The sequence below is a fragment of the Balaenoptera borealis genome (assembly GCF_965194805.1).
Source record: "Balaenoptera borealis genome assembly, chromosome: 15".
In the NCBI taxonomy this organism is placed as follows: Eukaryota; Metazoa; Chordata; class Mammalia; order Artiodactyla; family Balaenopteridae; genus Balaenoptera; species Balaenoptera borealis.
The window spans coordinates 79115957-79125848 of record NC_138871.1 but is presented as its reverse complement, the minus strand read 5'-3'; the positions used below and the strand labels follow the sequence as shown (position 1 = coordinate 79125848).

General features: G+C 35.9%; 1 protein-coding gene across 7 annotated transcripts in view; it reads right to left on the bottom strand.

Annotated features, from left to right (window-relative positions):
• Positions 1–9892, bottom strand: part of RAD51AP2 (RAD51 associated protein 2) — a 66237-nt gene that overhangs the window by 34626 nt on the left and 21719 nt on the right. For 6 of the 7 annotated variants that reach the window (XR_014234680.1, XR_014234681.1, XR_014234682.1 and 3 more), the window contains one exon: positions 2169–2252. Coding sequence is in view for 1 of the 7 variants with exons in the window: in XM_082356470.1 (XP_082212596.1) it covers positions 2169–2252; positions 2607–5748 (3226 nt within the window). In the remaining 6 variants the exon portion in view is untranslated. Of the gene's footprint in view, positions 1–2168; positions 2253–2606; positions 5795–9892 lie in introns of those variants that run through there. The other variant, XM_082356470.1, reaches the window with a different exon arrangement.

Below are 9892 nucleotides of genomic sequence, written 5' to 3'. Positions count from 1 at the left end.
ACTTACTGTGGCCCATACCCCAAGATACAGCCTCTCAGATAGCTCTGAAGAGGTAAGGGAGGAGGTCAGCATATATGTGATTTTGGAGAAGAGGTACCTGCAATCAGACACACATCTTGGTAGAAGGTTACTGCTAGTCAGGAGGAACAGATATCTTAGTTAATTATTTTAGTGCTTTTCTAAGTATGGGAAGATGCAAGAAATTGGATTCACACAATTTTCTCCTGAAAATATCTATCTGAAGGCCTGTTCTGCCAGTTTTTCCAGAGCACAGAATGCCTCATTCCTGATCTCTGCCCTGAACTCTTTTCAGGGTGCGCTACAGGTCAGCAAGTGCGGTGGCTAATGACTCAATCCTTGTAGAGTTGGGTGACTAGTGACATTCTTTGCCTGACATATATCCACATTAACATTAGAGAAGTATTGGTGCTAAATGATATATAAAGCACCTGGCACACTGGCTAGCTGGCATTTAACACGCTCAAAGTACTTGCCTTCTCCATACCACAAAGAGAGAAGAGAGAGACAAGGGGAGATAGGATACCCTGGAAATATTAGTAGTAGAAACTTTAATTGGAGGCATCATGATGACAAGTGGGTAGGTATCAATAACATTTCTGTACAATCAGAAGTTTTCCAATACCTTTAAAATCACCCTACATAAGCAGGCACCCACTCTCCCTAGGCAGTTAGTCCATCATTATCCCCACTTCACAGTATCTCCCAACTTTTCCCTTACATTATGGATTTTAACAAGCCTCAGGAAGATCATTCCATTTTTATGCACTTTGAAAGTGGATGCAAGACAACGATCCTAACATAGTATTAAATAACTCTGGCTGACCTCACACGTTATTTTTCATATTTCATGACAAGGAGGAACTTTTCCTTGTGAAGCCACAATAGAGTATCATGGGTTCAGATATTTCCAACAAGTGTAACATTTCTTTCCCCATTTAGGCACATACTTTAATCTGCCTCAAATATCCTTTTTATTATCACAATTAACATCATGATGACAATATGGGTTTGTGCTCCCTAATCTTCCTTTATTCTATCAGAGAATATGTTCCTAAACCCAATTTCTTCCTTTCTTCCTGTCCTAGAAGAAACAACCCCTATCCTTTTCAGGCCAATTCCACCATCCCGCTTTTAGTCTTAGAGAGTATTGTTCCTTTAATTATTTCCTTTATTCGTGGGAGAAGAAATTTCCCATGGGCTTTTGATCTTCCAAGGACTTGGATTAATTTTTAAGAGTATTTCATTGTAAGCTAAGAAAAGAGGAAATTATGCAATTCTGAAGTGACTGAATAAAAGTACCAGGGACAGCAATTCTACTGATGAGAAGCCAGGAGAAATGCTTTGAGAAATGATGCATGACTGAAGGTATTTTGGTAAATATACTTCACCTACATGATTATTATTTCTAGATCTAGTCTTATTGTGTAATACCAGCAATTTCTGACCAAATGAAAACGTAGTTATTCAGAAAATAATTCCCTAATTTTAATCCAACTCTTACCTCACCCCCATTGGTACTACAAGTTAGAACAGGTGTTAGACTTAGTGTGTCTTATTCTGTTATTAAACACCTCTTAGGCAAAGGATAAGGTTAGTTGTTTAACTTTTCTTCAGTTTGATTTTTTATAGTAAGCAAAAGTTTAAATGCCATAGTCCTAAATCATGTTAATATATGTAAATGATGCTAATTTCTTTCAAAATCACTACATAAAATGTACATATAAAGAGCTTCATAATCTTTCAAGAATAGAAAACAATGATAATAAATTTATAATTGGGAGTAACATCAACATAAATCCAACTTAGATAAATGCCTTTTTCATTTTTGCTAATTAATGTTACATACATTAGATGTGTATATTAGGTATATATAAAACACCTATCTTATCATATAGTTATTGCAATGCATCACTGCAAATATTTAAACAGTTTTAGAGTGCATTTTCTAATTACATTCTAAATGATATTTTAATTTTTAGCCAATTTTTAACTATAGGAATTTGCATCAGTAAATTATTAATGTTTACAAAAGTATTAAATCTTTGTATTTATTTGTTAACACCCTAAATATATTTTCCTCATGCTAAAAGTACAAAAACGCAATAGTCATCTTAGAAAGTATTATAGAAAATAACTAAAAATCTTACCTCCCTTCACTAAATAATTACATTTTTCTTCCTTAAATTCATCAGAGAAAAAAGCTGGTCTTTCAGGTGAAGGTTTTTCACAACCTAAAAATAAAGATCAATGTGTTATAGCAAAAAGTAACTTTTATATAAAATGTTAATACTATAAAAAAATTACTTTTTCAGGAATATTTCCTCCCATTGGCTCCTAATATTTAGGTAAGTAAAACAGGATATTTCAAAGCTCCTTTTAAAAATTTCATCACTTGTTCCCATCAACTTCAGTATATTATTTAATGTTTGAACAACCCTTTATAGAAAAATAATAATGCATCAATAAACATTGTCTTATACCTTATCTTCTTTTTTGCCAAAATTCTATATTTGGCCCACACAGAAAAAAAAAAAAAAAGCATTTTCTTTTAACTCAGAAAGTATATTTTAAAACTAATTTCATACCTTCCTTAGAAGTAGAATAGAGTAATTCTTCCTCTGATGTTCTTAGACAGCAATATTCATTAGGAACTTCCTGTTCTCCATTTTTGGGTACTTTTTTCCATTTAAACAAATTTTGGTGTTTTTTATGCGTATTAGGACCTGCTATCGTATCACAGAGCAAAGAAGATGAACATATTTTGTTTTCTGTACCCATTTTCAAACCTTTTTTAATCTCCGTTTTTACCTCCTCAACATCATTATTTTCTACAAAGTAATTTTCTTGCCCATTGTTGGTTTCCACAGTGCTTAGAATTTCATTTTCCGTACTAATTTCATGAAACATATGAAGTTCTTCAAGTACTAAATCAAATTTACTCTTCATCTCAAAATCATTTACTATTGTCAGAGCATCTCTTGATAAACACTTGGCAGATAAGTCCTGAAAACATTCATTGTTCCCTACACTCAAATGAGTTTCAAATTGAAGATTAAAACATTCTGAAGAGTCATTCTTTGGATGAAAATGCTTTGATTTAGCTAACTCACTTTCTTGAAAAATATTCTCAGATTCATTTCTGTCAGCTACATTATTTCGATTAACATATTTAGTTTCTTCCACACCTACTTTCTTACTCATTAATGAAACTGGTTGCACAAAAAATATGCCTTCCCTTGAATAAAAACTCTTTTTCTCTTCCTTTTCTATCTTAATATCTTCATGAACTTGGCAACTGTTTGTTAAACTTTGTGCTGTGACTTTTACTTCCTCCTTCAAAATTAAGTCATATTTTTTTTCTTCAACTTCACTTATCAAGTCCCCAAAAGTTAGCACCGGGGTTATAGTCGTCAGATCGGTTTGTTCATTGTGTTTTTTGTCGTGGCTTGCCTGTATAGCCTGTTGCCTAATATTGAAGAAATCTTCAAATATGCATTTAAAATTAAATCTGTTGATCTTATTATGCTTTTGTTTTCCTTCAGAATATAAATCTTGGTTCTGCATATTTATTTCATAAGTTTTTTTATTAATATATTTCTGGATCTGTATAAATTGAGGACAAGACTTAACATGTGTTTTAACAGTTTTAGGACTACAGTGCACCCAGTTTCCCACACTCATGAGTCGTTCAGGACAACTCCTATTCTTGTAACTAATTTCTTTTGTCAAAAAAATTTCATTGATGTCATCAAAGTCCATTAAAAGGGGAATTTTTTCATATGTTTCAAAAATTGGAAAGTGTGTGTTTTTAATCGTCATACTGGAGGAACTGATAAGTTTTTTCACTGTAACGTTTTTTGGATAATTCAAATATATTACCCATTTGAAAATGCATCCCTCTTCTAATTTAGAATCATTTTCAATTATTGTTAAAGAGTCAAAGTTATTGAGCAAAGATGTTATGTTGGTTTTCAATATAGTATTTAGAAGGTCTAAAACACTGGTTTGTAAATATATGCTTAAAATATCATTATTTCTATTGACATTCATATTCCTAGTTATTAGATTTTGAACATCAATTTGATTTTTACACTTCAAAATTCCATACCAGGTTAAGATATTATTATCTTTTTGATTTCCTGAAATACTTTTAAGGAAATAAAAAATTCCTGTAATGAAATTTTCAAAAATACTGCTTAAATGAAAGTCTTTTTGTGTAGTGTAACATCTCAACTGTAGCATATTATCGTTTTCTCCTTTACCTTTTAACCAAAAAATTTTTATTAAAGCTTTTTGACTACCTAGTGTTTCTATCATGAGAGGCTCTGATTTTCCTTCATGTGTTTTCATGACTTCTGTATTGTGATAATTTTCTTTGCTTAAAAGATCTGTTTCTGATAATTGTTGCAAATTCAACATTTCTCCAGTTGTTTTCATATTTTCACATTTAGTTTTGTAACTATCCATAATCCAACAATTTTTCCTATTTTTTCTCAAAATAATGTTACGGTCCCAGCTTTTCAATTTTTCCAATCTGGTAGATATGTAGCTGTCCAGGCATGTTTCTGCCTCTTCCCAATTTGCATTTTCTAGTTTTATAGTGAAATTCTTTGCAGAGTCCATTGCATCAGACTTGATACTACAGTGACTATAGTAGTGTAAACTGATCAAGTCTTTTTTTCTCACACAAACACTTCGGTTGCTGAGTGACTGGTGGTTACTTCCATAACATTCAGAAAAAATATTTTCTGCATCCACAGTTTTTTTATCATCCTGTAACTTTTGCTTCTTAACATCAGGTCTATTTTGAGACCAGTGAATGTTTGTGAAATCCCTCACACATGCCTCATTTTTGTCATTTTTCTTCATTATTTCCTTTAAATAGACAGAAGACATTTTGCTATTTAAATCAGTTGGAAACTCAGGGATACTTATCGTGCTGCAATCTCTAAAATAGCTGGGTTTGCCAATTTCCATGCTGGGCTGGGTTTGAGATTTTGATATTTTTAGTGTGGATGCTGAAATGCTATTTTCTTTTTTATTTGATGGCATAACGCTGTCAGCTTTACATCTGCTCTTAATATCATGAAACGTTGATTTGGTGTCCTTGTAAAAGGTAACATCTAAAAATGAATTTTCTGTCTGTTTTGCGCAATTATTGTCCTCCTGGCTATTGTCTCTCCCCTGGAGTAAATAGCGTTTTCCATCCTCATTTTTAATTGCCTGTCCATCATGTATAGAGGCGTTGGGCAGCTGACCAGCCTCTGTTGCAGATCTATCACTGCAATGCACACCGAAGGACTCTCTGTCATACAGCCCTGGTTCACAAGACGTTCCAGAAGCCTTCAAACCACAATCTAAACTTTGTGAGGGGAGAGACCGCGAACAACTCTTCATCTCAAACCTGCTATTTCGGCATCCCAGATTACACATCTGCCTCTCACCGACAGACTTCTCCACACGCGAGTCTGTGGAGTTATCAAAAATCTCCTTAGCTGAAACCAGGAGCGCCTTGAAGGGTCTGGCTGACGACTCCCAGACTTTTTCCGCCTCAGACAAGCGAGGCACCAAAGGCAGCCTCCACCCCGCCTCAGAAACACCACCGGGCTCCTCAAGACGGGGCCGCTTACTACGGGGTGGTGGGGAATCAGGGTCGTCAGGAGGCGGTAAAGGGGAAGCAGGCTCCCCGAGCTCCACAACCTGAGGCGCGCGCTGCGTGAACGACATGACAGCGATCTGAGGGAATCTGTCAGAGGCTCCGGCCAGACTCGGGTCTCTTAGCAGGCGCAAGGTGGCTCCGCCCCACCGCGCCCCCCCGAGCCCCACCCCCCGAGCCCGCCTTGGTCACGCCCCTGACACGCCCCTTGAGGCCTGGCCTCGGCCCTAGCCTCAGGGGTAGCCCACCTAGACCACGCCCCACTCCCGCCCCCATGGCCCAGGCCTAGGCCACGCCCCCAGCCACCGCACTCCCGCGAGTCCCAAGTAGTCTCTCTCCCTCAAAGCACCGAGCGCCTGGGACCGTTACTTTGTCTCTTTTTAGCGCCCTTTGCTATTGCCAGGGTTGTAGCTGATCGAAACTTTGTCTTCCCTGTGGTAGAATTAATGAGAAAAGTCAGAATCTCTTTTTTTAAATTTGTGAACGGAAACAGCTTTATTTTTTTAATTCTAAAACTCTGTGTTTTCCTCAGAAGCGACTTCTCCACAGTTTCTCCCGAGCGTCTTGTCCAGTAAAACCGTGTAGTTCTGTAAACACCAAACCAAAGCTCTCCGTGTGCGGAAAAACTTCCCAAAATGCTCTTAATGACCCCAGTGGCATTGAAAAATCAGGTTTCCACTTCACTCATGAAGTGTGTTTTGGGAAAGGACGGCACTGGTACTTAACGATCTGAATATTTCAGGAAAAAAAAGTGTGTAGAAACTATTATCCAGATAAATTATTAATCTTCATTTTAAGACTGTAGAAAAACAAAGTTTTCATATGCGCTGTGGAGTTGTCTTTCCCAATATTGTGACTGCCACTACTTAAAGATAAAAATTATATGTTTCAGCTATTCTGTTTATTGTAAGCATGAATAATCATCATGAATCACACATAATAAATTTTGTAAGTGTTGTTTTTCTTTTTCCTCTGCTTTGAGAACAATTTATTCATTATCTTCAGTCAAGTCTGAGTTTTGTGAATGTTGTACTTCTAAAGAAGAAAATGATTTTCAAAATGTTTATTAAGAAACTTGCAATTACTGCTCAGTAATCGGAAACATCAGTCCCCTTGATGATTGTTTCAAAGTTGATAAGTTGTATGTTCCCTGGTTAAAAAAAAACAAATTATAAGGACTGCAGTAATGTGCAACAGGAATCCTAATTTCATAACCCATAAGTGTATAAATGGCAAAATATGACTGGCATAATACTTTAGGTCATAAACTGTTCATCAGCCTCCTGTCTTGTAAATACTTAGAGATGCTGTGATTCCAGTTCTAGGCATTACTTTGGCTGTGAATTCCTCCAGAGAAATGTTTACTTAAATTTGTTGAAAGCCTTACAGTATAAGCACTTCATCAATGCTGTAAATAAGAATGTGGCAGTGGCTCAGATTATACCTCAGGGAGTTCTCGAAGTGCTGCTTCTATATATCTTTAGTTCCATTGTTTTTTTATCCCAGATTTTCCGCAGTTCTACATTCCATTCGAATGCACTCTGTTCTATGCTTTAATCAGCCTCTAGACTGACTTGCATAGCCAAGGTGGATGTAACTGGTACATTAACACAACATTAGAAATAAGCTTTCTATCTGTATAGGAAATGCCATAGCTTTGTGATTCTAGATTGATCTGTAACTCGGTGTTTGTTTCTCATCTTGCTAGTTTTCCCCAGAACACACTATTTTTTAAATCTCTATATTACACCATTATTTTAAAATTATGTGTTGTTTAAGGACTAGAATTCAAATAAACCCAGAAGTTTTCAGTTTAATTCAACAATTGTTTGAGAACTATGTCTAAGATGCTCTTAAGTGTACAGAAATGTATGGGTTTTTTTTTTTTTTTTTTCCTGAAGAAACATAGCAATGAAGACTGGAAAAGAAGTCTTTTCTTGCACTTACTTATTTCAACATCACATTAATGACCACTGTCATTTTAATCAATGCCTATTGAAACTACTACGTGTTTTTCCTTTATTTTTAAAATGCTACCTTGCAAATAGTTACGAGAAATGCAAGAAATTGTATCTTCAACTCATCTTAATCAAAATATAAATGAGACGTCCAAATCTTCCCTACTCTTCAAGGCCCATTTCAAATGTCACATTTTTCTATAGCACTTTACCTGCCCTTCCTTAGAAAACTCCTACCTCCTTAAAAAACAGTAAACTGAGCTTTAAGGCCGGCACCTGTCATTCCTTTCAGCTTGGTGTCCTATTACAGTTCAGCTCTGAAGGAATGAAAGAATGAGATAAACCTCATACTTAAAATATGACAAAAGCTCCTGTTAGAGTTAAGTCAGAAATTCACTCAGTACCACAGGATGCCTGAAGTCCAATATCCTTAGCACGGTATGGCAGATCTTCACAACTAGATCCTACCTTAACTTTTTTGGCTTCATCTCTTTTTACAATTTGCCCTGTGCTGCCTACACGAGACTGTTTGTTATTTTCTTGTCTTTTCATCCATGTTCTCAATGTCCTTCTCTTTCTTGTTATTTTCTTGTCTTTTCATGCATGTTCTCAATGCTCTTCTCTTTCTCCATCTGACAAATTCCTATTCCGCCTACAAGGGTTCTACCCAAAAGCTACCTCCGCTGTGAAAGCTCTGCCTCATCCCTGCCCTATCCAAACCGCAGCCAAATTATTTGTATCCTCATCTGTGTTCCTGAAGAACTTAATTTTCAACTATACTATAACACTCACAACATTGTATTGAGTTGTTTACATCCCCTCTACCAGACTGTGTGTTAATCGGGGCAAAGATCTATTCATTTTTACATCCCCAGAGCCTCAGTTAACTTCAGTTAATGAGAAAAAATGTAATAGTATTACTGTTACTATACCTTTACCAATCCAAATGGATTTTGTGGTGTCTTAAGTGTGTTTTAAGCTTCTTGTTTTGGTTTTGATTTTATATGTTAAAATGGAGACTTGCTTGAGATCATACCAACATAGAGCCAAAAATTGACTTTAAATATTACCAGTATTAATGCCATTTAAATTTCATGGTAAGAACAGATATTCGACAGGACAGTTCTTCTATTTTATGCCTTTTAATAAAGCATGTAAATGATGAATAAAAACATTCAACCTAAAACTTTATTTCAGACTAAGATAATCAAATATATTTTAAACACTTAATAAGAACAACTAACAAAAATATTTAAACCAGGGCTTCCCTGGTGGCACAGTGATTAAGAATCCGCCTGCCAATGCAGGGGACACGGGTTCGAGCCCTGGTCCGGCAAGATCTCACATGCCGCGGAGCAACTAAGCCTGTGTGCCACAACTACTGAGCCTGTGCTCTAGAGCCCACGAGCCACAACTACTGAGCCCATGTGCCTAGAGCCCGTGCTCCGCAACAAGAGAAGCCACTGCAATGAGAAGCCCGCGCACCGCAATGAAGAGTAGCCCCCGCTTGCAGGAACTAGAGAAAGCCCACGCGCAGCAACAAAGACCCAGCACAGCCAAAAATAAATAAAAATAAAAATAAAAAATGTATTTTAAAAAATTTAAACAAAATACAGGGGTTAAAGAGGAAAATATCACTTACTAAAAATATTTAAAATAAATATGGCTATAAATAACACCAAAATCAATTTTTATCAAGTCACTAAGAAGTTCTAGTTGGAAAAATATTTCAGAAAACCACGGTGCTCTGTACATCCACATAGGCAATTAACCTTTCAGCAGAGCAACAACTGTAACAGTAAAATGGTCTTAAATGAGACAATGTATAAGCAAATACTTTAAGCATTAAATCACCTCCTTATTGTCAATTTTCATTAATGACATCATTATCTACCCACTTTCCTAAACTAGAGACTCTTAGTGTTATCCTTAATTTTTTCTCTCTTTTACAGTCTTTCCCCATCACCCAACCCCTATGTAGACATTCATCAAATATTGTTAATTCTATATCAAATATAACCCAGGAATTAATCTTCTATTCTTTATCCATAATGTTTGAGCTTTATTTCAGGCCCTCATCATCTCCTGCTGAGAACAGTAAAAAGAATGATCTTTTTACTAGTCTCCCCTTCACTTCTACCCACCACTACCATGAGACTTTTCTTCTTAAAATATTAATCACTTTGTTACATGTTTCCTGACTTAAGAAATTCTTTTGACTCTTTGATACATACAGAATAAAATACAAGCTCTTTAA